This window comes from the organism of the source record quoted next (assembly GCF_019968985.1).
Source record: "MAG: Porospora cf. gigantea B chromosome Unknown PgB_NODE_110_length_38334_cov_123.084, whole genome shotgun sequence".
In the NCBI taxonomy this organism is placed as follows: domain Eukaryota; phylum Apicomplexa; class Conoidasida; order Eugregarinorida; family Porosporidae; genus Porospora; species Porospora cf. gigantea B.
The window spans coordinates 1-26,050 of NW_027178518.1; the positions used below are offsets into that span (position 1 = coordinate 1).

Sequence of the window (26,050 nt, forward strand, 5' to 3'; positions counted from 1 at the left end):
AGAAACGGGAAGATGGGGGTTACACGCCAAGCAACAGCACAGACATGAAAATGGAGTCGTCAACGCCGACGTCCATCAAGTATGATGCGAAGAGTGGTCTTCAGGAGATGCCCGTGAAGGAGACCCCGATCGACCATCGGTCATCGGGGGAGCTGGATTCCTCATACCAGACGCTAGATAGCGGGGACCTTCATCAAGGCATGAAGACGCCACCCAACGAGGATTCCATGCCGCTCATGACTCCCGACCCCAACTCCCCGCATGCCCAAATCATTCAGAGTCTGCTGCGGTCGCCATCGTTTCTCTCGATGTCACCAATCAGCCAGCTCCATATGGCATTGCTACACGGGGGGGATTACCTGCCTGATTCTGACATCTCCCGATTGTTGAGAGCTTCGACTGATGACCCAGAAATTTGCGCCTTGACCCCGGCAGAAGTGCGACAGGCCTTCCAAGTCAAGCGAAGTCGAGGCCGTCCCCCTAATTCCGTGGCCGCCTTCCATCGTCTGGTTAACTTGTTGCGAGAGGCCAGAGAGCGCAGACCTCGAGGCCGTCCTTCGTCCAGGGACAAGCAGCAACACCCTCTTCTCCCATTCCTACCGAAGGAAATTCTGCCCCCCAACTACGTGGCTCAGTTCCCGCCGGCGTCACGTGTGGCTCCGCCGCCCTACGTAAGAGCTAAGAGCAGCGGAAGACGGAGCAAAAACTCGCAGATCTATCCGTCTCGTTGGCACACCTACTGGCAGATTTCTCTCAGCGACAACGAAGACGAGGTCGAGGTCAAACAAGAGGACAGTCCTAAGGATTCCGAAATTGCCAGGATTGTGACGAAAAGGGAGGACGGTGTCATCATTAAGGAAGTGGAACTGCATGTTCCGCTGTGCAGACTCTGTGGGTTCGACGCCTTCCACGTTGGCGCGGGACCGGTATTACCCTGGTACTCTCCCTTGGGAGGTCCTGGAGCCTTTGGTGGATTCGGAGGCAAGAAGGCCTACGTGCATATCCGATGCGCCCTTGGTCTGCATGGTGTTCTGGATGTGAACTCCAAAGGAATACGTCTGCCAAAGCCGGACCAGGAACGATTATCTATGAGCTGTTTGAAGTGTCGGAGAAAAGGCCTGTACCCAGTCCAGTGCGCACACCCCGACTGCTATGTAGCGCTTCATGTTGGTTGTGCCACGGCGAGTCCTGACTGCAGAACTGAATGGCGTATTGAAGGGCCCCAAGTCTTCTGTCCTCGTCACAGCGAAATGGATGCCCCAACGCCACAACTGAAGGTATACCTGCAGAATAAGAAGCTAAAGATGCCTGGCATGCTCGTGTCGTCCATTTGGCCCCCGTCGTCAACAACAGATCCAGTGGTTCAGGGAAATCCACAGTTGGCCTTACTCTATTGTATCGCGAATCAGTGCCTTGTAGGCCCATCTGCTGCCTCGCTGCTGATGAACAGGACTGACAACAAGAAGGACATTCGGGCAGTCGAGCCCATCGCTTTCCGAGGTTGGTCCTCGGCAACAATCACGTCATTCGCTCCTGACACGCCGCTGGCACAACGACAACGAGTGGTGAGTTTGAACAGCTTAGTGTCATCCAGATCGAACGGATTCAACGCCTGTTGGTGTACCCTGAAGGACTAGCCCGTATCGCCGAGTGGGCCGTCCAAGACGGCACGCGAATTGGCATTCAGAGAGTCCTCCGAGAATCAGAGGCTCGGCTCTTTGATGAGAAACCGCCTCCTAATAGCAACCGCTTTGTGGCCTATGCTTGGGAGGTGATGATTCAGCTTTGGCTTCTCAGTGGCGGGCAAGCCGCTGATGACCTGCCGTTGATGCTGTTGGCCCTCGCGAAGTATGGAGGGTTTCTGCCGAACTCTGCTCCAGTTCCCTCCCTGCCCCCATGGTCTTCAATCGTCACACATTGCTTTGGGTGCGGAATTCCAGGGGTCTGCTTCGATACGCAAAAGCGTGGACTGGTCACGGACGTCTCAGTTCTCTTGGTTCTCCCCTGTTCGGTATGCAACATCACTCTTTGCCGAAATTGTGTTGAGGCCTGGGAAGGACCTGAGGCTGCATCAGTGTGGGATTCTTGCTGCGAGGCCCAGACCTTCCTCTGCGGTCGGTGTCGGTTCTCCAGTTTCGCGAACTGCGTGCTTTGTCCGCGACGAGATGGCTGGCTGATTCCCATTGACGATGATGAGTGGATCCACCCGCAATGCTACGACTGTGTGGTTCCTGTGAAGTCACGCCAGTCAGCACCAACCATTTTGGCGGCCACCCAGAAGGCGGAGAATGTCGGAACTATGTGTTCCATCTGCGGTTTGAGCGTTGGCGCCACTGTGAAGTGTGGATTCCCCGACTGCCCTGTTAGGTTTCACTACACCTGCGCAGCTTTGATGGGATCGCGATGCGATGAGAAGGACTCCTACCAGTGCCTTCTGCATTCCGCGCTTCTCAACCCAGAACACCACCAGATGGATCACCTCGTCTCGTCGCCTCTTGACGACTTGTTGCAGTTAGAAGGCGGTCGCTGGTCGCTTGGTGGAATATCGACCCTCATCAAGTTCGACATGTCCTATCGTCTGAAGGAGGTCGGAAAGAATCCTGTAGATTTGGCAGTGGCTTTCATTGAGGGTCTGGGGCTGAAATTGCAGCCGCCCCTCCACTGGAGTGTACGAGAACCAGAAGATGAACTTGCAGAGGAGTTGGCAAACATGCACCTATGATTAATGCAACTTTCAGTTAGGCTTTTCAGGGTCAAACGGCTCACAGAGCCACGATACGTTGGCCGAATGACGATAATACTTATCACACGTCTGGAGGCGGCACGAGAACAACTTCGACAAAAGTTGAAGGCTCTTGGGGCTCTGCGTACTTGGGGCTTCAAGGTCGGGGCGGAGGTTCAGACGGGTTCAACTGCTACGTCAACGCTGTCTGCTGACTCGGGCCCATCGAAGTCCAAAGAAACCTCCTCATCGTCCAAGGTCATCATGAGAGTCTTCGGAGGCATAATCGTTCTGGGAGTGCTAGGCGTGGGCGTTGGGGCCGTGCGTAGTTCATTATACCCTAATTGCCCACTGTCATCCAAGGGCACTCTGGAGGAAGTTGATGCCGTAGAGGAGCCCGTCTTGGCTGCGAGCCGACCTTGAACAGCGGCGGGGCACGATGATTGTTGAGGGTGAGGCGGCTTTACGTGGATTGTATGGGCTTCATCTCTCGGAGTGCTGTCGTTTACTCTGGCGGTTAGGGAGAGTGGCTTTCGGCAAGATTTTACTACCAGTTTGCCTTGAAGACGGTCCTCGTCCAGTGCGGACTTGTTCTGCAATGCTCGGCACAACAGCATCTGATAGGCGGTCTGTAGCTTGACGCGCAGAGGATTCTGCCGCGATACCACCTTCCGCACGCCAGCCCACATATTATTAAGATGGCGAACAGTAATTCTGTCTGCGTCAGTTATGCCGTAGATTCCCATAGCTGTGGTTTCGGCCGGATTAACGCCCAGCTCTGTCAGCCGTAGAGACACTTCAGCTGGTGTAGGATCGGCCGCCCCCTGGCAGCAGGCACACGGCCACATGGCAGGCGTCTCGAAGACGGCAAGTTCGGAGAGGCAGGATTCCAGCTCGACGAGGTCACCGAGAGGGTCAGGTGTGTCGTCCTTGTGCACGCGGATGTAGTTGCGGCTGATGATACTGGACGTCAACTGCTCTGAGCACTGCCGATCTAGTTCATCAACGCTGCCCTTTCGCATTGGAAGGTCGAAAACCTCAACCGATCCTTCTGACGAATCCTCTTGCGAATCCTTCGACGTCGCTGAGTCGTCGAGCAAATCCAACTCGGATATGATTTCAGACCTGTCTGAAAAGAGCATCTCTGCTCTTTCTCCGCCTTTAGGTGTAGAAGGATTGGCAGTCGGAGAACTATGCTGTGGTTCGTCGGGAGCGGCATCCCTTTCAGCAATACCGAAGGGACCGGGGGAATGCTGACCAAGGTCTCCTAGTCGTAAGGTGGGCTGCTTGGAGGGTCGCTTGTTCTCCACGATTGACCTGCTCGCCGCCTCCTGACGAAGAGTTAATAACTCCTCCAACATCAAAACAGTCAATTCTGATTTCTCAGCGGATCATTTCATCACTCAGGTCACAGTCTCATGTCGTGTCATGCCTTTGACCTTCGCTGGCTCTGCGCGCTGCGATCCTGAACGTTGCATGATTGTCACTTCGCCAGATATTTCGACTGAAACTTCAGTGACCTCTATCCAAAGAAGGCACCTTGATTAGATGCAAAGCAGGTCACATATACCGGATTTTGCGATGTCTGAGGGAGTGTGGGCTGTGAGGAAGATTCCTTTCGTCACTGCTGAGACTGCTCCCACTGGTCATCCCAACAAACTACTCCTGAACGGAAGCACTGTTTGTTGGAGCAGCTGCAGTCAGCTGTTGTTTTCTGTGAATGTATGGTGGCTGCTTCTGGCTTTCACGGCCGAGATTGCTTCCGCAGGCCGAGCCTTCGTCAGCCTCACTCTAGCCTGTGAGATTTTTTTTTTGACTGGAGTTAAGTTTCTGGATGTGAGTTCCTCATACCACAAACACAGCGAGTCGTTCACCTACACCACTACCGGGCTTTCCTTGCCAAGATGAACGATCAGGTGATAAGGGTGGCTCCGCGGTCCCCAGATGGACCCACATCCCGATCTCGCTACATCATGGCTTCTCAGGTGCAAGCAGGTCACTTTGTGCAACTACTGGAAGGCGAGTTTGTGCCGGCAGACATAGTGGTTGTCTACTCCAGCAACGAGGACAAGGCGGCCTGGTTTGACTCCCGCGCCGTGACCGGCAGGGTGAACGTCGAGAAGAAAAAGGCTGTAGGGCGGTGGGAATTCCACCGAGAGGGAGATTTGACCGCGACCTATCCTCTGGTTGAGTCAGACCCGCTGCACCAGGCCACTCTTGTCGGCTCGGTGATGTTCAGCGACTATGTCAAACCAGCCCCCTTTTCTGCCATAAACGTGGCTCACCAAGGAAGCCGCTTAATGTGCACAAAATTCGTACTGGGAGTGGTCTTGCGCACGGGCCCTGATAGCTCCCTTGCAAGGCTGCTGAAAACTCCAAAGGAACCTTTCGGAGCTGTGGCAATCGACCGCACCTTCATTGCATTTGGAATGCTTATCTCCTGCATTGCCATTGCTGTAGTAACGAATACCGTCATGCAGCAGACATGGTGGGAACTAGGAAACACAAGGATGCAGGTCCATCCCGACTAGTCCGAACGACGTGGCTTCATTCCTCAATAGTCCGTCGTCCATCATCATTCTGTTCACTAATGCGTCTGCTGTGGCGCCGTTCCTCTCGGATGCTATTTTCGTTTTCCTCGGCGCCCTGAGCGCCAACCGATACTACGAGGAACACGACCGGGACCCTTCTTCTCGACCTCTACCCTCGAGAAAACCTCCAGACTTGAAAGATATTTTAGAGTCTGAAAAGTGGGCTGACGCCGGTATTTGGTCGGAGGATTCCTGCGATTCGAGCGAAACCTCCGAGATCAATGACGACCCTTGGATGCCGCAGCAGGACCTGACAGTAGGGGGCTTGCGTCCGTGAGACACAGGCCAATCCCATTGTTTCCGCTGATTTGATGAGAACTACTAACCTCATTTTCACTCTATCGTCATTTCGGCCGACATCCGAGAAAGTCATCGACCTGAAGACGGCAGAGCACCGCGTCTCGGTTTCCTCCCTTGGTAAACTACGTTGGATACGCCCCGAGAACCGAGGTCGACGGGATTGCGAATCCAATTTCTTGTCATCGTCCGCTGCAATGGCTATTGTGAGAGCAAAGACCTCTTCACATAGAACCTCTGTCACTTAGCGACCATTCATTTCCAGTTATGTTCCACGGACAACCGTTTCCGGCCGGGGAAGCTGACACTCGGGGATGGGGATCGTTCTTCGTTCGCCGCCTCCGCGCTGCACGGACGCCGAGAGTCGCAGCTGTATGCGTTAAAAACGCAACGAAAGTGGATAAAGGTTCCGATTTCTGGACGTTTCACCTCCAATCTCTTTCCAGAGGTGCTCGCACGTGTCAAACGTGGATACACCACTCCACTTCTGAAGCAATTTTCATATCCTCTTCCACGCAAGATCTCGGTGTACTACTCCAACACAGTTAAATGGTGCGCCTCCTTCCTTGATTTGGCGGAGTTTAGTTCCCCTTACCCTGAGGACAGCGGCATTCTCAGACTCATGCAGTTTCTGGGCGCCGGTCCTATCTCTCGTCTGCAGGACGTGATGTTTGTGCAGCAGCGATTTGCCACGCGGTCCGTGGTGCGCGTCCCCATCCTCATGCGCAAGGTGGGAACGGCTGTGCATGGTCGCAGAATATCGTTGCTCGTCGACCTACCTGAAGGAGTCGTGCTCTTCACCAGGGGCGAATGGCGTGATATGAAACCATACGTCCACCAGGACTACCACAAGTCCCTTGATGCCTTCGCCAGCAAACACGATCAACGGCTGGAAAGAGTTTTCGTGTACGGCAGCTGCGAGGTACCCGAGCTCTCGTCCGGATTCGAGTGTCTGGATTCCGAGGAGTCGTTGAATGATCTTGTCGACGTGAGTGACCGTTCTGTCTGGTATGTAGTACCTCTTGCGGTGCGAGCAGAAGTTTGCACCGCTAGCCGCGGTGGCCACGAAGCGGGGTCGGGATGTAATCGCACTTCAAGTTCCTCGCGCACTTTCCCGTGTCATATCCATGAAGACTCGCAAGATTACGGAGCAACCTCCCGTGTGGATCTACAGCGCTGATAGTCCATACACCACCGTGTCCATATGTTTTGGCACCCTCCCACGACACTCGGGCAATGTCATCGTCTATCCCGAGTTGTTGTCCAAAAGGATACGTTTCCAGGATCCCAGAGGCAAGGAGAAGTACTGTAAGGATTCAGGGGACTCGCCACCAGACAGCTCATATGCCCGCATAAGATGTATCCTGTGGCAATGGGACATGCAACCGCGACACCTGGCAGCGGGCGACCTGGCAGAGGTGACTAAACTAATGAGCGTGCTACCGCTGTGCGACGTCGATGTGAACGAGGTTCGAGATCAGTGGGTACGTGAACCGGTGACCACGCAGACTCGTGGAGACGGCGAGAACCGCGAGACGGGCGGCGGAGCAGCCAGGAGACTTCTATAAACTGATTGTTATCCTCTCGGGGAGAACACTGAACCTGGTTCTGAAGACGCCAGCGGTGAGACTGGCGGTCATTTCCCATACAGCTGCATGCACCCTTTGGAGACTTGCTGGTCGATTGTCCTTGTCTCGTGCTGACTTGGTGCACTCCAGTGCAGATGACTGACTTGATGACGTTCGCTCGACTGTCCTCCAACAAGCAGATGATTTTCACCGCCGTCGGAGCTGCTCTATGTGAAAGCCAGATCCTCCACACTGCCGATGTGTCGGTCAGTTTGGCTAATGGCGGCTCCGGGGCTTTCCTGGCAGACATCGCTCTGGCTAACTATTCACAGCTTCTGTGAGCGTCTTGGGTTCTGACAACCCAGCGACTACATCCAAAATGGCCTGCACCGTTCTCAGGTGGCTCTTCACGAACAATTTACTTACATGGCCTCCTCCACGTTCCTCGCGGCGACCACCATGATGTTCGTCAGCACTAACATTAGCAATGTGTGGCGAATGCTCATGAACCTACAGTTCATTCTTCTCTGTCTCTTTGTGACGGGGTGGTTGACAATGTTCTGGCGCCGATCTCAGAACGTGTACCTCGAGGATGGGTGGTCCTTCGTTCGTTTGTGCTTCCGAGGAGTCGTGTACGCTGTCGTAATGATGCTGCGTGACGACAGCACGAGCTTCACCATGACGTGCTTGACGACCTTGCTGCTTGTGTTGAAGCTGGCCAGGAGGCACGTGTTTGCAGTGTTGCTGGCTGGGCGATCATTAACCTGGAAGCTGGCGGTTCCCCTCTGGATGGTAGTGTTCTACCTGGTCCTTGCGCCTGTGGTGTACAACGTTCTGAAGTACACCGGAGTACCGTGGAAGGGACTCAATGACTACGAGTGCCTGCTAGTTTTCCCAGTCCTGGCCATCGAAATGGGATTCATGGTGTCACATTTGGTCATTCGCGAACCAATTCGGAAGAAATCTAGGCGACAAGAGATGCTCTCCAAAGCGGTGGACTTTACTCGGAAAAGCATTCTCTCGTGAGTGATTCGTTATGCGAATACAGTCACCGAACTCAGGAAACCAACAAGCTGGCACGGAACACCCTGTCCAACTTTAGAAGAGCAGCACCCCCCCCCGTGCCTCAGTCTACTCTGCATGAAACCACCGAGTGGGTGGAGGCTTACGACTACTACGGCTCCTGCAACGCTGGGGAAGATATCCCACTCATCGCGGAAATGGACCTTGAGGAAGCCATGTGTCGCTGGACACTGGCATACGCCGACAAGGAACTTGAAACACAGTTCAGAAACATCTACTTGGAGGGCACTGAGTCATGGAAGTGGGTGACTCGCATTTTCCTGCTGCTGAATTTGGTGGTGATGCTGTGGCAGGTGGCACTGGCGGCCCCCTATGTGCCAGCGTTGTTCATCGTTTATATTGGCTTCGTCTTGCTCTCGGAGGTGCTGACCTTTGTTGTGGGTCTTAAAAAATATCGGCCAGCGCACATAGTCTGGTCGTTCATCTTCTGCCTCTTCTTCTTCTTGCTCTGGATGACCAAGGCGCCAGTGCAGGGAAGTCCCGTGTTGGTGGGCCACAAGTACCTTGTAGGGCAGGGTGTTTTGTCATCACAGAGTTGGCCTCTGGTGGGGGAAATGCAGCGCATCCTTCTCGTCAGCAGCGGTGCCGTGTACCTATTCCATGCCATCAGCCTTCTGAAGCAGTTTGACTGGGCGTCATCGCTAGCCCTGGAGCTTCACCTTCTGAGTGTGTTGCCGTTGATCGCCTACTGCGTCGTCACGTCGTCTATCTGGTGAGTTCCCCCTGGAACTGCATACAGTCGGCATTCGGCCGAGATGAGTCGTCGCAGCTTTTTGCTGGCCCAGGAGCATGGAGTCCTCAAACGAAACCTCGCCGAGGTTCTTCGAAAAATGAGGCCCAGAGCCAACGACGTGGATTACATGCGAGAAGGAGCCATTGAGGAGGCCCTCACGGGCCACCTAACTATTGAAACGGCGTGTTTCCCGTACGTCTCAGTGATCTTCGTTGGAGTTGAAGATTTTCAAAACCTCATCCTGACTCTCGACCCTGACGCACTGGTAAAGACGCTGGATGCGCTTTTCTGCTCCCTAGATGCCGTCGCCAGCGCCCAGAAGGCCTTCAAAGTGGAGACCGTTGGCGAGACTTACCTGGCCGCGACAGGGTTGTGTGCCAAGCCAGATATCCGGGATTGCGTTGAGTGGGTGTCTGGGAGCTAATCACATAGCCACGCGCTAAACTTCGCAGTGGAGGTGCTGCTTATCAAGGCCTGGAGCATTTCGCCGCGTAGCAAACAGCTGGAGTTGCGAGTGGGAGTCCATACTGGCCGAGCCATTGGAGGAGTCGTTGGATCCCTCAAGCCTCAATACGCGCTCTTTGGAGACACCGTGAGGGGAGACGAGCGTTGTTATTCAGACGAACTTTGCCTCTCGAATGAAATCCACTGGATTCAAAGGACGTGTTCACGTGTCGATGCACACCTACGATCACGCCAAGAATCTGAGTCATTACGTCTGGGCCTCAACGGGAGGTCGCATGATCAAAGGAAAGGGGTTCCAGCAGACCTACGTGATGGTGCTTGCACAGAAGTACCCTGAGTATCCTCGAGGATCTCGTAAGGTGTCAGGGTCACTTCGCATCCAGTTGACGTGGACTTAACCCCGTGCCCTGTCAGGGAAACGGATAACCGCACGACCTGGTTGCGAAGGGAGACGCGGCTGACACCCGTCCAACATGCAGATCCGTCAGCACAAGAGTCGTCCGATTCCTACGTCAGCATCTTCAGAGGACTGTCGGACGAGACGTCCGTTGCGCGATCAGTATCCGTGGATGGCTCCTCGAGCTCGCCGTGGACGTTTGATCTGCCGGCCACACCGCAGCAACAATCGCTGGAGCTGTTTCCAAGCAGCTTGTCGTTGATGAGTTTTGCGGTGGACGTCAAAGGGCGAAGTCCTAAATCCTCTTTCGCATCACAGATGAATCACGCGACTGCCTGTCCACCTATGACCCGGAGACAATCCGTTCTGGGTCGACGACCGTCTGGAAAGCGACCGAATGACCGACGTCCCTTCCGCGCCAGCTTGTTTGAACCGCTGTGGCCAATGGAGGAGGATGTTACCGATGATGCTGGGTCACGCAAGGTGGCCAGACCCTTGACGGACGGTTCTCAGCAAAGCTTCCAGCGGGGCATCAAAGCTGGTTGGACACCTCAACGTCGTTGCACGTTCAATCCAGACCCGATTATTTCCCAGAAACGGGAAAACATTGACATGAGCTGGCTCTTACGTTTCCACGACGACTCCTGCGAGGACAAATATGTGGGTGAGATCCGCAGACGGTGGACCAGGTCTCACAACACGTTCATGGCTGTGCTATCCGCTGTCCTTCTCAACGTCTACCAGACGCTTTTCCCAGCCATCAGCAACCGGGACAACACTCCACTAAGTGACTCGTGGTACTTCGAACAATTTCCCTTGGTCCTGTTCCTGTTGCTGTTTCTCATGTGGATCCTCTTCCATTTACTCTGGACGAGTTGGAGCCGAGAATACAGCCCACTGCTCCACGGGTTCTTCGTCCTCCTCATGATCTCGGACTTTGTGGTCGATCTGCTCATCAACGAAGTCTTTCGCCAAGGAGACGATATCTCTGCACTTGACTGGCCCGTATCGGTCATGTATCTGTCCAGCCATCTCGGGACCCTTCACTACCTCTCCGGCTTAAAATGGGACGAGGTGCTGGTCGTGGACGCTTTCTACGTTTCAATTTTGATGCTGGTATTCGAGTATACTTCTTACTCGCGGCAGCAACAGCTCATGACGATGATGCTGATTCTTTGCTACCTGAGTGGGGCCTACGTCGTGCAAAAGCTTTACCGTAAGGTTTGGTTCGAGGCCAACGAGTGGTTGACGCCTGGTGACAAGGCCTTGCTAGCCCTGATTCAAATAATTCCTAGGCGGGTTGTCATGGAGCTGGAAATGGACTCTTCCTATCTTGGGTATTTGCACCCACATGTGGCCTTTCTTTTCTCTGACATCTGCGGGTTCACCAAGTGGGCCTCCCAAACAGAGGCTCGAACAGTGCTGAGTTTCCTGAATAAGCTTTTCCTTCGGTTTGACGAGCTGGTTCAGGAACTGAAGCTCTTCAAAGTTCACACGATCGGCGACGCCTACATCGTGATCGGCAACACATCTGGGAGACCTGAGCACTTGCAGGACATCTGCTTCGACGTCTTCCAGTTTGCGATTGGCCTGCTGATGCACGTCGACGACGTCACCTCCTCAGCCGTCGCAGAACGCGTGGATACCCTTTCTATGCGTGTAGGGTGCCATGTCGGCACTTGCGTGGGAGGTATTCTGGGAACCGGGAAGCTTCGATACGATGTTTGGGGACTCGATGTCCTCATCGGAGAGAAAATGGAACAAACGGCGACCCCAGGACGTGTAAATGTCTCCCAAGGCTTCCTGACCACAATTCTTGGCGGCCTCGACTCCGAGGACCACCACCTTAGTTGTGAGCCCAATGGTGTTCACAAGATCGAATCGGAGCAGGTGCCGTCTTTTCATCTCTACGACCAGGACGCGATCACTGGGTTCAGCCTTCTACGTGTGTGTGCATTCAACACCGACACCAGGGTGGCGCGAGCCTCCCTAAAGTAAAAATCAGCCCTCATAATCCTTCGTCAGATCCATAAAAAATACAGCATTCAATGACGCTTGTTGTATTCCTTAGCGAAACTGGACAGTTGGTTGCCCATGGTATTGTAGGCAACTTCCGGCTTCCAGTGGGTCAAGCTGTGCGGTTCGTACTTCCCGCCGGTTTGGTGCGTGACGCTAGACTGAGGGTAACGTCGCCCACCGGGGGCTCAGAGATGTTGTCTGCCGCGGTGGATGCTCTGGGGGCAAGCAGTTTTCTGTGGAGCCCGACTGTGAGACAGAGCGGTCCGGTGATGGTGCAGCTCAATGACATGAAGCCGAATGATGTCATTGTTGATGCGCCAGTGACGGTCAACGGCCAGGTCCAGCCAAGCGTCATGCTGCAGTCGCTCATGCCCAAGTCCTTGGGTCCAGTGGCTGACTGGGCAGGTCACATGCGAGCGGTGAAGGATGCTGGTTTCAACGCAGTCCACCTGCTCCCTGTCCAGCCAAGTGGGTGGTCGGGCAGTTACTACTCCATCAAAGACCATCACGGCGTGGATTCGACAATAGCTAGGTGGGTTGAGGAATGTATGCACACGCAGCGACTGGGAAACTCTAAACGAAGCCGTGATCCGAATTGAAAAGGAGTTTGGAATCCTGCCCACCACGGACATCGTTCTGAACCACGCCGCAACCGACTCTCCTTGGATTAAGGAGCATCCTGAGGTTGGTTACTCCACAGCTACTTGTGGGTGGTTAAAGGGGCCGACTGAGCTCGACATCGCCATCTCCCAGTTTGGCACAGATTTGATTGACGGGCGCTTCCAACAGAAGTACAACGCAAGCAGCCTTATTCGCAGCGAAGGAGATCTGCAGAACGTGCTCAGTGCTTTCGGTGCAGAGGTGCTTGGCGCGTTCAACATGAGGGAGTGGTTCACGCTGGACGCAGATCGTTCTCTGCAGGAGTACGATTGCGTTGCCACCAAGGCGTCACCGAATGGAGACGCTCATTTCGATTCCGTTAAGGATGCTGCTATGTTCAACTTTGGCTTCGCTCGACGTGGTTTGACTGTAAACCTCGAGCGATTGCTAGAGATCAATGGCGGTCGACTTCCTGACCGGGGAAGCTTCAGCAACACACTCTACAAGGTCCGATCCTATCTCGTAGAGCTAGGGCGTAAGACTGAGGGCAGCGTCATGGCTGCCGTGGAGGGTACGATGCGCTACGAACGTCTCCAGTGTGGCAACCACCAAATCCGCCATGACTCACCGATGGTACCGAACTACTTCACTGCGGTTGTCGACACTGAGGGGTCCACCCACTACTTGGCGCACAATGGATGGGTGATGGATTGGGATGCGCGGAAGCAGATTACCGCACGAGGAGAGCTAGTGTACATGAGTCGACGCTTGGTGGCTTGGACGGACAGCTTCAAGCTCCGCTACGGTTCCTCGCCCCAGGACAACCCCTTCCTTTGGGAGTACATGGCTGGGTACTGTAGGCTGACAGCGAAGGCGTTTCGAGGTGTACGTTTGGACAATTGCCACACGACGCCTCTGCCAGTCACCGAGTACATGCTAGCGCAGTGCCGCTCCCAGCAGCCCGATCTCCTGGTGTATGCTGAGCTGTTCACCTCCAGCCAGGCTGCCGACCTCATGTTCGAAAGGCGCCTAGGATTATCGTGTCTCCTCCGCGAAGCGCTGCACCCGTCGCATTCAGGTGAGATGTCGTGGACGGCCACTGTGTACGGGGGTCGTCCAAAAGGCAGCTTACCTCTCAATGCCCCCGTCTCCAAGGTCGCATACCCCCTGCAGAACGACGAGATGTGGGTCCCTGAGAATCCTCGCGCTCTGTATTATGACGTCACGCACGACAACGAAACGTGCCACCAGAAGCGGACTGCAGAGGACACGCTCCCAACTATGGCCTGTGTCTACGCCTCATGTTGCTTTGTCGGTTCCACCAAGGGTGTGGACGAGGTGATTCCCACGAACCTTTCAGTTGTGCACGAACGGCGGCGGTACCAATTCGCCTCAACCGCTGACTGCGGACACACAGTCGTCTGGGATGATGGGGATTTGCACGATAGGGTGGAGATCAAGGGCAACTTCGATGGATGGGGGCAGGGCTTGGTCTTGGAGTACCAGGAAGGGACTCGGTACGCGGCGCCCTTCACCGCAGAGGGCGCTGAGTTCAAATACGTTGTCGATGGTCGCTGGGTTACCTCGAATCTGTATCCTCTGCGACACGACGGCGGTTTCACCAACAATGTCTTCACGCAGCTGAAATCCACAACGTTGGCTGACGTGCGGAAGCAGCTTGCGTTGTTGCATATGGAACTCGCTGAGAAGAAGTTCGATCAAATTTCCCACCAACAACTGGACGAACACACGTGGGCCATCACGAGGACTCAATGGGAGTCAGGCCAGCACGTGACGTTTATCGGCCGCTCCAGGTTCCATACCGGTGCCCGAGCAGGTCAGTCGTCAGTGCAGGTGCCTGGGAGAGCGCTCTCCGTTCCTGTGAACGCGTCTCTTCGCGTGAACCCAGAATCCTTCCGGGAGTCCACATCGCACATTACAGGGTTGGACTACACGTGCAGGATGAAGGCTGACTTCGGGTACGGCGTTCTCTGCGAGTACTCGTCAGAGAAGGAGTCGCGAGTTCTCCTTACCACCGAATTCGCGCCCGGCAGCGTCGTCGTCGTCCGTTCAGTAACTCCTGGGCTGTATGATGTTGACAAGCACATTGACGCCCTCCCAGCGGTTATGGCCGATCTCAAACTCCACGACTCCTGGAAGACGGACCTGCAATTCCTGCTCTTCTCGTGTGAAAGCGAGGAGAAGGTTGAAAGTGGTCACACACGTGGTGCCTATCGCATTGACGGTGAACCCATGGTGTACTGCGGACTGTTCAGCGTGGTTCGGGCGTTAGACGACTCCCGTCTGAGCAACGATTCGAAGTTTCTCAACAACGTTAAGGCTGGAAACTGGATAATGGACTACCTCCAAGGGCGGCTGCGAGACCGCGCCTCCCTTCGGTGCGTGGCTGACTGGCTGAACTCAGTGAGCTCAATCGTGAGCAAAGACGTATTCGCCTGCAGACCGATATTCTTTGACAGAGCCATCTGCGGCCTGTACAGAGCACTCAGAACATTGGTGTTCTCCTCATTGCCTGCCAAGTACTCCACTGTTGTGGACAGCCTCTTGACGAACCTGATCATGGCTACATTCCAATTTTACGGGTTGAACAAGTCTGCTCCGTTGATCAGCGGTCAGCGCACTCCATCTCTGGCTGCTGGACTGCCGCACTTCTCCACTGAGTACATGAGGGAGTGGGGTCGTGACAGCTTCATTGCTCTCCCAGGGCTGCTTCTCTCCTCTTGCCGCTTCGAAGAAGCGAAGCTGGAGATTATGGGCTACGCTCGGGTGATGAGACGTGGCCTTCTCCCCAATCTGTTGAGCTCAGGCGATAATCCGCGGTTCAACGCCAGAGACGCCACCTGGTTTTTTCTGACAGCAATTGTCCGCTACTGTCAGGCCAGTCCAGAAGGTGAGCAGTTTCTAAGAACTCCCGTCTCTCTGAAGTATGATGATGAGGTAGAGTCCTCCCTACCAGTGACAGACATTGCGAGTCTGATCCACTACATATTGGTATCGCACCACCGAGGCATTCATTTCCGCGAATGGAATGCAGGAAAGCGCATTGACGAGCACATGACCGATAAGGGCTTCGACATTGATATCGCCACTGACGCTACAACGGGATTTGTTAAAGGCGGTAACAGGCAGAACTGTGGAACGTGGATGGACAAAATGGGGAGCTCCAGCAAGGCTGGTAACAAGGGCGTTCCCGCCACGCCTCGCGACGGGGCTCCTGTAGAGATAGTGGGAATGCAATGGTTTGTGACTGCGTGGGTGGGTGGCCTCTCCAAGGAGGTTTTCCCCTTCAATGGCCCCTCAGACCATGTATCGTATCAAGATTGGGCCAACCAGATTAAAGCTTCTTTCGACACCACTTTCTACATGGAATCCAATGGAATTCGCCAAGGTGTGTACCGAGATGTCGTTCATGCTGCGGAGGAGTGGACTGAGAGACAGCTGCGGTGTAACTGGGTTGTGGCGGCCGACGTGGCATCTGAATTGCTGGATGCTAACCATGCCCAACAAGCCATCCAGTCCACACTGGACGCTCTTTACGGCGACAAAGGTCAGTTAGGGCTCAAGACTCTTGACCCCAAAGACCGCCACTACCGTCCAGATTACAATAATTCTGACGACGGCAACGACAAGAACACAGCTCACGGGTGGAACTACCACAATGGACCTGAATGGGTCTGGCCTCTGGGCCACTTCCTAGGCGCTATGCTGAAATTCCAAAAGGATCCCCATTCCGTTGTGCGCCTCCTCAAGCAGCATCGAACCTATCTCGAGACCAACGAGTGGGCTTCGCTACCCGAATTAACAAACAAAGCCGGAAGCAAGTGCCACCATACGTGTTGGTCGCAGGCGTGGTCCGTGGGCACCATTCTGTACTTTCTGACAGAGGGGGTCATGAACACGGCCCAACCGGAAACGAAACCAGAAGTGGTGACCCAGTTGGAGACGAACACGACAGAACAGGAGACCAAAGAGACTATTACAACCCAGCATTGTGAGTCTGATGGAGGCGTCACACCTAAGAAGGAGACTTCGCTGCCAGCCAAGGAGGCCTCACCGCCGGCCAAGGATGCGAAGACTCTCGACACCCGTACCGTTCAGACCAACGAAGAACCTGCGAAGAAGACCAAACAGAAGCAAGTTGAGCCTGTAAAGACTGAGCAGCCTGTAAAGACTGAACAGCCTGTAAAGACTGAACAGCCTGTAAAGACTGAACAGCCTGTAAAGACTGAGCAGCCTGTAAAGACTGAACAGCCTGTAAAGACTGAGCAGCCTGTAAAGACTGAGACTGAGCCTGTGATGACTGTCAAGGGTGAGGCTTTGAAGACTGAGACATACACCGTCAAGACAGAGAACCTCCCGACGTCGCAACAGAAGCCTCTCAAGGCAGTTAAAAAGACTGAAAACACCCACTACTCACATTAATGATGCGCTGTAATCATGCGCCGGTTGTGATTTGTGAAAATTAATTTCGGACTATGGGACGTAAAGCAAGGTCCAACTCTAAGAAGAGTAAGACGGAGAGTAAGACGGAGTGAGTAAAACTCGCCTCAGCCATGCAGTATGGTACCTCAGTCGCCTTTGAATATCCGTGTGCGTTCTAGTACTGTGGCGTTGCAACCTGAGTGGCGTGTGACTCAGCAGTTGGCCAAACGAGTAAGCGAGGCAGGCTCCTTCAACTCCTGGGTGGAGTTCAGCCAGCAGAGCATCACAGGAGAAGTCCAAGACAATACCAACTATCGGGAGAGGGATATTGCTGAGCTGCTGAAGAAGTGTAATGTGAAGAGTTTTCAGGTCTTGGAGGATGGCAATGTGAATTGCGTCTTCTTCGAGGCCGAGGAGACAGCTGATATGTCAACGACCAGAAAGAAGTCACCAGAGGTGGCCATTCCCGCTCGACAGTTGTCACCGGAGGTCCCAGCTCGGAAGAGGTCCAAATTGAGTCACACGAGAGTAGCTCGCGACAAACCATCGTTGGAGAGCGAACAGCCGCCCCCTCTACCTGTGGCGGGCGCTAACCCAGTGCTTCATCAGCTGCCTGGCGACGACTTCGTCTTACCCAGAGAGGAGGGGAGGCTTAGCCAGGAGTGTTGGATGCCCTACGTGAGCCGTCTGATGACGTCCGTGGAGGAACGTTTGCAGGAGCCGGACGAGCAGTCGGTCGCCGCGAAGGATAAGAAGCTTGCCGCCTTCCACAGGGCCTTACAGGCGGTCAACGCGGAGCTTGACCGACATGTCTCACGGAATGTTCAACCTGAGGCGCAGATAGCACTGATCAGAACGTGTAAGTATGGAGTTGCTCCAGACATCAGTGAGGAAGTTCCTGGTGTTGTGGAGGTTGACCGTTGAAAAAAGCATACCTACGAGTATTTCGGAGCTGGGTTTGGACGAGAAGGACTGGGAGACCGTTGACGCACTGAGAAAGCTAAGATCTGAGGCGGAGACAAAGCAAGTTGACAATTCGGAACAGCAGGTCGAGCAAGAGAACGTTGACTGGACAAGAAATCTGAAGGCGGATATTAACAAAGTGCAAGCCGAAATCGTACTACGAGGGCTGAAAGCTAAGGAGCACCTCCAAAAGCGAAGTCGATGGCAACTTCGGCAACGCATGAAAATCTACAGGATTCTAAGTGAGTGTCACATCATGAGACTCACGCTTGGAGGTCTACCACAACCTGAGCGGCTGGACCGAATGGCCCTGCAGAACCTGCTGGAACCTGTACCTCGGGTGAAGACTCTACTTAGAGATGATGATGCGCTTGTGAAAACTCCAGTGTACGAGTGACTCTGTCACACTGGGGACGCTGGAAAATCGGCAAATGAACGACCCCGTGCTGTCGGGATTCTGTCGCAGCGTTGAAGACGCCCAGGAGCTGGTGAACATTGTAGCGGCCGTGCAGCAGCACACTGGCGCCGTACCTGACGAGGTCGTGTGGGAGCTGCTGACCTCAGAAGGGTTGGCGACACGGGACCGCAACTGGTGAGGCGTGCGATATCCGCTGACGCAGTGTAAAACTGGCATCGATGGTGGCGCAGATCATATTTGAGAAGGCTCTAAAGTCCGGAGTCTGCTACAAAGAGGGCAACCTGGACGAGGAAGGGCTGCGCGAGTCATTATCCAGGCACGTCCCTGGATTCGACTTGTAGGTTGACGTCATGCCCATAACTGTGAAACGTCAAAAAAGATCCGCAAATGGATCCTTGCTCGGCGTGGCTGCTTTGGAACGGTCAACGCAGGCCGGCAGTCGCATTATATCGTCAAAAGCCATCATCCCTCGACTTTCGTTCTTGAACACATCAGGGGGCGTCTGTGAGCTGAACATGCGGCTGAGGCTGAGGATTCCGTTATCTGCGACAGGAGTCAGGTTCGCCTCCAGCGCTGCTTCATTGTCTTTTAAAGGTGCGAAGTACGTTAGGGCCTTCGGATTCTCAACAGTCTCTTTGAGGGGCTGAAGGCGCAGGTCCGTGATGCTGTCTTTCCTGCCGGTGTCGTTATCTATGCATCCGCGGCCAATCAGGTCAGTCCCACCAAGCTTCCACTTCTCGACCTTCCTCCCCGCGGTAATCATGGAAGACCAAACCTGCTTGAACTGGGCGTTGGAGAGGATCTCATGGCTGCATATCGTGCTGAGGATGGGCACGATATACGCTGCCGACTCCTGCGGAGCCAACGTGATGCTGTGGGTGGCTGTAGCGATCGCCATAAGAACGTCAACTGACTGCTCAGGGACAGAAGCAAACTGCGTTGGAAGGTTTGAGAGCCCCCACCTTGGTTAGCGCTGGCAGAACTTTTTGGCAGAGGGTTTGCTTGCTGAAGACTTGGCATAGTGTAGCCAGGCAGTGGACAGCCTCAGTCTTCGCAGCGGTAGACGAGTGCGAGCCTATCACGTTGAGGGCCGTGGGCAGAATGCACCCCTGCAAGAAGTCCTCATCCAAATGGTGAAAGGCCGGTGGTATATTGTGCAACGTGGCCACCAGCACTGCTTCCTCAGGCACGTTCAAGCACTTGAACACAAAGCTCTGTATGTGCTCGTGTTTCTCCTTTTCGTTGAGGAATTTGACGAAGAACGGGACCTTCTGCACAAGTATCTTTATGGCAGGTGCGTCTATACGAGAAGCCGTGAACAGCGGAACGAGCCGAGGCCACAATGTCGTCTGGAAGTACTCTTGGGGGATCTGAATATGGTCTAGGATGGCGTCCAGCGGTTCAAGTACGGCGTCCAGAATCGAAGGGGTGACGCTGGCCATGCATTCCAGCAGCGGAGGAATGACCCGAGTTCTGAGAAATGCGTCGTGGTTCATAGAATGGGACTGAGGTGGAAGGTAGCCCAGAAGCTTGGTCATCAGCGCTCGGATCTCGTGCGACTGTAGCATTTTGCTGTTCTCCAGTTCGTGCAACGTGTCTATCTCGGGCATCTTGAGCCAGTTCGCCACGTCAGACAAGTCTTTCATGCGGGCGAACTGATTTTCACAGGTTAACCGTTTTGCTAAGTCCAAGAGTGTTGGGTCAGCTGATGGCGGACTAGAGATTGTTCCTTCGATGACACGACAGTTGAGCAGTTCGAAGATCAGGATTCCGAGCGCATAGCAGTCCATTGCGTGCTCCCGGGTGATATCCCTGCCTGAGTAGCACTCGGGAGGAAGAATGCTGGTGGGAGGGTTGAGACTGAACAGCGCCCGTGGTAGGCAGGGCACGTACGACAGGCAGCTGTTCTTTTCTCCGGTGTGGGCTAATCCTCCCAAGACCCAGGAGTTATCCGGTCGAATGAATATAGCAGTAGAGGTCAAATTGCAATGAACTAGACCTGCAGACGAGTGCAGAAACTGTAGCGCCTCCACGATACCGAGGAGCCCCTCTCGAGCCTCCACTGACGCTAATCCTCCCCTTTCCTCGAGGAAGATCTGCAGTGTGCATGTCAGAGGCTCGGTGGCGAATAGCAGCTGTTTTCCATCATCGTGCATCGCGTGCTTCACCGCTAGCAGCCGCGGGTGCTTCAATTTGCTCAAAGTCACCACTTCAGACCGCAACAGCGCAAACAACCGAAAGTCGTCGGAGCCCATCTCTGCCTTGACCTTGTTCTTCTCGACTTTCATCACGGTGGCTTGGTTGCCCTGCACATCTGACACAGGTTCCATCGACCAACGGCCGAACGGTCCTAGGAATACTGCCTTACTCGAGGAGGCGAATTTAGAGCTCAGCAGCCCTTCAATGAACCCACGGAGCATTCTGCCTAATTGCGCAAAAGAACGGCGAATGAAATGGTTTACGTCAGAGGTCACATTTTCTTCTCTTGCTGCTTTACCATGTCGTGAAAAATCGAGGATCGGTCCGCGTTCAACGCCTTGGGGCTGCCGCACTCCAGCACGTTGCCGTCTCCTAACACGAGGACCTTGTCGTAATCCATAATGGTATTCAGACGGTGAGCAATGGACATGATCGTACAGTTTGCGAAATCTTTCCGAATGGTCTCCTGGATTAGGCTATCTGTCAAGGGATCCACCGCGCTGGTAGCCTCGTCAAGCAGAAGAATCTGCGACCGTCGCAGAAGGGCGCGGGCCAAGCAGACGAGCTGCCGCTGTCCCATAGAAAGATTGCTGCCTTCGGACTCGACAATACCGTCCAGGCCTCCCACAAATTCCTCCGCGACGTACTTCTTCAGATGGGCTCTCTCCAGAGCTTCCCAAAGCTCGTGGTCCTCTCTAGTGCTGAAGGGGTCGATATTAGTCCGTAGCGTTCCAGTGAAAAGCACCGGTTCCTGTGGAATGATGGAGAACCGGCTTCGAAGGTCTCGAAGACCCAGCTCTGCGATGTTGACGCCATCGACGATGATGTCTCCGTCACTCAGCTCGACCAGGCGCAGTGTGCATAGCAACAGAGAAGACTTTCCAGCTCCCGTGCGTCCGACAATACCCACTTTCTCGCCCGCCTCGATGGTAACGTTGAGTCCTTTCAGCACCAGAGGTAGTCCAGGCCTGTAGCGCATGCAGACGTCGCGGAACTCAATCTTTCCACTCTGGGGCCAGGCGTCGTCAAGCTTGCAGTCCGGGTTCTCCGCCGGCGCCTCCTGTGGAATGGCGTTGGTGTATTCCTCTACACGCTCCACAGCGACGATGTGACTTTCCAGATCCGCGGCTTGTCGGACCATCCACCCCAATGTGTTTGTCACGGTGAGCGCTTGAGAAATGGCCAATCCACCCAAGGCAGGGGAGAGCGAGTTTCGAGCCACTACCGCAAACAAGGCGGAGGAGACGACGATTCCCATTCCGAGCGTCTCCAGCCGAGTTGCTAACCAGCGATTACTCGAAAAGAGGTTGTAGTTTATCCGAAGCGACATAGCCACCTTCAGTTGATTCGTGTTCTGAAAGCGTTCTGACGCCCTGTAGGCTCGGATAGAGGACACGCCGTTGACAGTTTCCGACAGTTGACTGAATATGGGTGACTTGTACACAGAGTCGATACGCTGCACCTGTCGGGACGTAGGGATGTAGTACCGCTGCAGCAAAATGAATACGATCACCAGAGGAACGCTGGCGAGAAGGAACCAAGGCGTGGCGACCGCAATGGTGACGAAACTTGCGAACACGCTCAGACCTGTGTTGATGTAGGAACTGAAGGTCATAGGGATCAGCTCATCGATATTGTACATGTCTTTCCCAAGCCGGTTAACGATACGTCCAATGGGAGTGGTGTCGAAAAAGTACATTGGTGCGCTTAGTATGCGGTCCACGCACCTGTCATGCATCTTTCTTGACGCGCTGAGGTTCCAGAACAGCTGAACGACTGCTTGCGACGTCAAGGACAGCATATTCAACACGCTGAACATGAAGTAAATCCAGAACCCCATGGAGCTGGTCATAACTTCCACGCCGTCCGGCAACGGGGGCTGGCTTCTGTCTGCCCAGAATCCCAACCACCAGCGAGACAAAGTTTGGAACGTGATGTTGGCGCTGTAGAAAAGGAGGAAGAGAGTCGTGAGGACTCGGCCACACGCTTTCAGATACGTTAGATATATCCGAATACTGACTGCTCCGACGTTCATATCTTCGTCCTGAATCATAACATCCTTGGTATTTTCGGGGAGGCTCCACGCTGAGGTGGTGGACATGATGGACTGGTCAGGCACGGGTTCGGGGACCGACGAGAGAACGGAAGCCGTTCTGGTCTTCTTGAGCTGTTCCAGCTCTTCTTCTTCGGTCTTCTGCGCCTCAACTGCATAGTCTTGGTAGATTGGAAGTCCCTTCAAGCCGTTGTAGTCGCCATAGTAGATGATCTCGCCGTCAGCCACAAAGATGATCTTTTGGAACAAGTGCAGCGCCTCTACTTTGTGGGTAACCAGAAGGCGACCCTTGTCCTTGAGCTGCCCAAGCAGACACTTGCTAAGTATATGCTGCGCGACATGCCCGTCCACAGCGCTCAACACATCGTCCAGGAGGTACAAGTCGGCGTCTTGGTATACCGCGCGGGCCAGGGCGATCCTTTGCTTTTGGCCGCCTGAGAGGTTGACTCCCTTTTCTCCCATCTCCGTGAGATCTCCTGCGGGGAGCACTTTGATGTCGGCCTTGAGACCGCACACATAGAGGGTGCGTGTGTAGTGATCCTTGACGAATGGCTTGCCGAAGGTGATGTTGTCTCGGACTGTAGCGTTGAGAATCCAGGGCTCCTGGGGCACGTATGCGATGCTGCCGCTGACATCGAATCGCATGTCGGCGTCAGATTTGCCTTCGCAAGGAGCCACACGTGCATCTCCTAGCAGTCCCTTGATGAGTCCAGATTTGCCAGCGCCGGTGCGCCCGATAACAGCTACGGCTTCACCAACCTTGAGGTGCATTTGAGCGTTTTCAATGACGGTAGCCCCGTCCATCCACTTGATACGGGCATTGCACAGATCCAGGCATGTCTGGCCTAGCGCACGCCTCTTCAAGGGAGGAAGTTCCTGCACCTCTGGGGTAAGAAGGTACTCTTGAATGCGACCTAACGCTACTCTCAACTCCATCAGAGCCGTAATGACCATAGGCAGCATAGTAACTGGGAACTGCAGAATGCTAAAGAGCGACAAGGATGTGTAGGCCGTTGCAGCATCAAGCAGATGACCCGTAAGGATGTAAGTTCCGAAGGTTATGACTGTGACAAAAATGGGAGCCACTTGCCACTGTACCCTAGAGAAGGCGATGTACGATTTGTAGCCCTTCATCTCGTGCAGTTCCTCCTGGCGAGTCTTCTTGATGGAAGCTGCAGCTGCGTCCTCCCAAGCGTAGAGCTTCAGCACCTTGATGGATTCCATGTACTCGGTGGTCAGCGCAATGCGAGCATCTTTACGACCCATCACGAGCATTTGTTTCTTTCGGGCTAGCTTCACAATGTAACCGGAAAGTGGAACGAACAGCATCATAGTGATGAGAGCCGCCACAGCGGACCACCCCAACAGCAGCCCCAGCAACACGCAACAGACGATGATCTGTAAGGTTGCCGACCAGATAACGTGGACGTAGGTGGTGACGTCCTGGCATCGCTGGGCATCGACTTGCACGAGATTCACAATCTGACCGGTGGATTTTGCAGCCCCTTCCTGAATCGTGCCATCAGGCATAAACTTCCCAGCCGTGCCAGGCGCGATTCGAAGTGCTTTCCTGTAGACAGCTTGGATGACTGCGGAACGAAGGCGGACGCCACTTCGCATTTGCCAATGGAAATACTGGTGCAGCAGAATCACCTGCAGGGTGGACGTGCACATAAGCAGCAGCACGTAGCCAAGGCCCACCCACACGCTCTGAGTCTTTACGGTGGGGTCGAGCTTGTTGTCCTCGTAACTCTGGAGGAAACGGATAATCAAGTTGAGGACAACGGGGCCCACGTACTGCGCAAGGTCGTAGAAAAACTTTGGGATGGCAGCATACCCCATCAGAGGCATAGCGAAGCGCCAACAAACCTTCCAAAGCCGTCGGTTTGCAATCGGCTTCTCACATTCCTTCGACCATAATTCATCGAATCGCTTTATTAGAGGCTCCGGTCGGTCTCGTTGTCTTAGAGGCATGATATCCTCATACACCAAAGGGCGCTTGTGACCTGCGGAGACTAACGGACTCATCCAGAGAAAGAAGAACCGCCGGAACCAGTTCGCTTCGTCCTCGGGGTTGGGAGGATCGGACTCGTTCATGGCTCTTTCCTGGAAAGCAGCGCTGCCAGCGCCAAAGAACGATACATCTTTGTCGACTGAGGACGATGACGAAGGGGAGGGCGACGACAAGGACGACGACGAAGGCTCAGTTCTGGCTATAATGCTATCGATGCTTTCTGGTGGAAGGTCACTCGAATCCATAGAAAATGCCTAATATCGACCCACGGTCGACGACGCACACTCATGAGCAGCGACTATCGACACTTTGAGGCTGCAGCAAGGCAGCTTTCAAATCGAGAGTAAGTCCACAAGTGGACCAGAAACCCTTTACAGGGTAAGTGTGCACGGCTGAGAATTCCAAGACAGAGCATTGTACGCGTGAGGCCCAAGTCACCGAAGGGCATAACAGACCTAAATTAACATTGAACCTCTCTGATGTTTCACACAGAGTGTCCTTTTAAAACCAGTAGTACGGTGCAATCCACCGCACTGTAATTAAAAGTCGAGATCTCGTTCGTTAACGGAATAAACCAGACAGATCAATCTACGAACAAAGTTTGGCCATACACCACGTCCCATTAAGTCAAATTAATCCGCAGGAACCTCTTTAAGTTTCGTGCTGCGCATGTACTCCCCCCTAATCATCTCCGATCCCTTGAATTTCGTTCTTGACCATTGGATTGCATCTGTTCGTCTTCAACAAGTCTAAGGATTTCACTTCTGGCTGTTGAGTACAAGTGTCCCTCTCCAATGGTGGTGTCCCTCTTCAATGGTGGTGTCCCTCTTCAATGGTGGTGTTCTGCTTCATATTTAGTGGATTGGAATGCAGTGAAAGATATCAGCGCGTTGCTATTCACAATCGGCCTGCTGAAGACCCTCCCAAGACTCTCCCGCTCATTTCGTGAAGTCGCGATGATTGTAATAAACTATAATTTGTTCCACGATAGAGGAATTCTCTAGAGCTCACTCCAGAATATATGCATGAGCTTTGAGCCCGTAATCAAGCACCTCATCAGGCTGAAACCAAATGCTAAGCTCACGTTTAGCAGAGTCGACGCTGTCAGATCCGTGCACCAGGTTGTACCTCATATCCACCCCGTACTCGCCTCTGATGGTCCACCCCTCAGCCTCTCTAGGGCGGGTAGCGCCAATAATCTTACGGGCTTGCATCACCGCATCCTTTCCCTCCCACGCCATGGCCACAACAGGTCCGCTAATCATCCATTGCACCAGCACCGGCAAGAATGGCTTGCCGAGGTGCTCCTCGTAGTGGCGCTCCAGCAGCTCCTGGGTCGGCACGAGCATACGCATCGCCACGAGCTTGAAACCCTTCTTCTCAAACTTGGAAATAATAGTTCCAACCAGGCTTCTTTGCACGCCGTCAGGCTTAACCATCAAGAAAGTCTGTTCCATTGACATTTTAATTTGTTGGTGGATTAAA

The 26,050-nt window shown here is 54.0% G+C and overlaps 9 protein-coding genes across 20 annotated transcripts; 5 read left to right on the forward strand and 4 right to left on the reverse strand.

The window, feature by feature from the left end:
- KVP17_004735 (uncharacterized protein) lies at positions 1 to 2,722 on the forward strand (the record flags this gene model as incomplete). Of its 2 annotated transcripts, none has more annotated exons than XM_068523190.1 (2): positions 1 to 1,565; positions 1,595 to 2,722. In XM_068523190.1, coding segments are annotated over 2 exons (2,693 nt in total), but the record flags the coding sequence as incomplete, so codon positions are not given. The 2 variants fall into 2 exon arrangements, with proteins under 2 accessions (XP_068379591.1, XP_068379592.1); XM_068523191.1 differs by having other exon boundaries at positions 51 to 1,565.
- A 176-nt stretch (positions 2,723 to 2,898) lies between these two features.
- KVP17_004740 (uncharacterized protein) lies at positions 2,899 to 4,083 on the reverse strand (the record flags this gene model as incomplete). The annotated part of the gene is made up of 1 exon (XM_068523199.1): positions 2,899 to 4,083. One exon carries the CDS (start codon positions 4,081 to 4,083, stop codon positions 2,899 to 2,901), a length of 1,185 nt encoding a protein of 394 aa, XP_068379597.1.
- Positions 4,084 to 4,303: 220 nt separating this feature from the next.
- KVP17_004724 (uncharacterized protein) lies at positions 4,304 to 11,854 on the forward strand (the record flags this gene model as incomplete). 7 transcript variants are annotated; one of them, XM_068523163.1, is made up of 15 exons in its annotated part: positions 4,304 to 4,558; positions 4,585 to 5,210; positions 5,239 to 5,569; positions 5,598 to 5,816; positions 5,843 to 6,598; positions 6,627 to 7,090; positions 7,119 to 7,233; positions 7,262 to 7,515; positions 7,544 to 8,200; positions 8,227 to 8,767; positions 8,795 to 8,973; positions 9,001 to 9,399; positions 9,427 to 9,586; positions 9,615 to 9,813; positions 9,843 to 11,854. In XM_068523163.1, the coding sequence occupies 15 exons, from the start codon at positions 4,304 to 4,306 to the stop codon at positions 11,852 to 11,854; spliced, it is 7,167 nt and encodes a 2,388-aa protein (XP_068379566.1).
- A 50-nt stretch (positions 11,855 to 11,904) lies between these two features.
- Positions 11,905 to 16,918, forward strand: KVP17_004728 (uncharacterized protein; the record flags this gene model as incomplete). The annotated part of the gene is made up of 2 exons (XM_068523174.1): positions 11,905 to 12,407; positions 12,436 to 16,918. The coding sequence occupies 2 exons, from the start codon at positions 11,905 to 11,907 to the stop codon at positions 16,916 to 16,918; spliced, it is 4,986 nt and encodes a 1,661-aa protein (XP_068379575.1).
- Positions 16,919 to 16,971: 53 nt separating this feature from the next.
- KVP17_004726 (uncharacterized protein) lies at positions 16,972 to 18,278 on the forward strand (the record flags this gene model as incomplete). 2 transcript variants are annotated; one of them, XM_068523170.1, is made up of 3 exons in its annotated part: positions 16,972 to 17,027; positions 17,056 to 17,777; positions 17,806 to 18,278. In XM_068523170.1, the coding sequence occupies 3 exons, from the start codon at positions 16,972 to 16,974 to the stop codon at positions 18,276 to 18,278; spliced, it is 1,251 nt and encodes a 416-aa protein (XP_068379573.1). The 2 variants fall into 2 exon arrangements, with proteins under 2 accessions (XP_068379573.1, XP_068379572.1); XM_068523169.1 differs by lacking the exon at positions 16,972 to 17,027 and having other exon boundaries at positions 17,057 to 17,777.
- A 34-nt stretch (positions 18,279 to 18,312) lies between these two features.
- Positions 18,313 to 18,640, forward strand: KVP17_005348 (uncharacterized protein; the record flags this gene model as incomplete). The annotated part of the gene is made up of 2 exons (XM_068515157.1): positions 18,313 to 18,473; positions 18,502 to 18,640. 2 exons carry the CDS (start codon positions 18,313 to 18,315, stop codon positions 18,638 to 18,640), a joined length of 300 nt encoding a protein of 99 aa, XP_068379601.1.
- A 29-nt stretch (positions 18,641 to 18,669) lies between these two features.
- Positions 18,670 to 20,719, reverse strand: KVP17_004730 (uncharacterized protein; the record flags this gene model as incomplete). Of its 3 annotated transcripts, XM_068523178.1 has the most annotated exons (2): positions 18,670 to 19,233; positions 19,262 to 20,719. In XM_068523178.1, the coding sequence occupies 2 exons, from the start codon at positions 20,717 to 20,719 to the stop codon at positions 18,670 to 18,672; spliced, it is 2,022 nt and encodes a 673-aa protein (XP_068379579.1). The 3 variants fall into 3 exon arrangements, with proteins under 3 accessions (XP_068379579.1, XP_068379581.1, XP_068379580.1); XM_068523180.1 differs by lacking the exon at positions 19,262 to 20,719 and having other exon boundaries at positions 18,670 to 19,197; XM_068523179.1 differs by having other exon boundaries at positions 19,217 to 20,719.
- A 50-nt stretch (positions 20,720 to 20,769) lies between these two features.
- Positions 20,770 to 24,810, reverse strand: KVP17_004725 (uncharacterized protein; the record flags this gene model as incomplete). 2 transcript variants are annotated; one of them, XM_068523168.1, is made up of 1 exon in its annotated part: positions 20,770 to 24,810. In XM_068523168.1, one exon carries the CDS (start codon positions 24,808 to 24,810, stop codon positions 20,770 to 20,772), a length of 4,041 nt encoding a protein of 1,346 aa, XP_068379571.1. The 2 variants fall into 2 exon arrangements, with proteins under 2 accessions (XP_068379571.1, XP_068379570.1); XM_068523167.1 differs by having other exon boundaries at positions 20,770 to 24,648.
- Positions 24,811 to 25,572: 762 nt separating this feature from the next.
- Positions 25,573 to 26,028, reverse strand: KVP17_004727 (uncharacterized protein; the record flags this gene model as incomplete). The annotated part of the gene is made up of 1 exon (XM_068523171.1): positions 25,573 to 26,028. The coding sequence occupies one exon, from the start codon at positions 26,026 to 26,028 to the stop codon at positions 25,573 to 25,575; it is 456 nt and encodes a 151-aa protein (XP_068379574.1).
- Between the last annotated feature and the right edge of the window lie 22 nt (positions 26,029 to 26,050).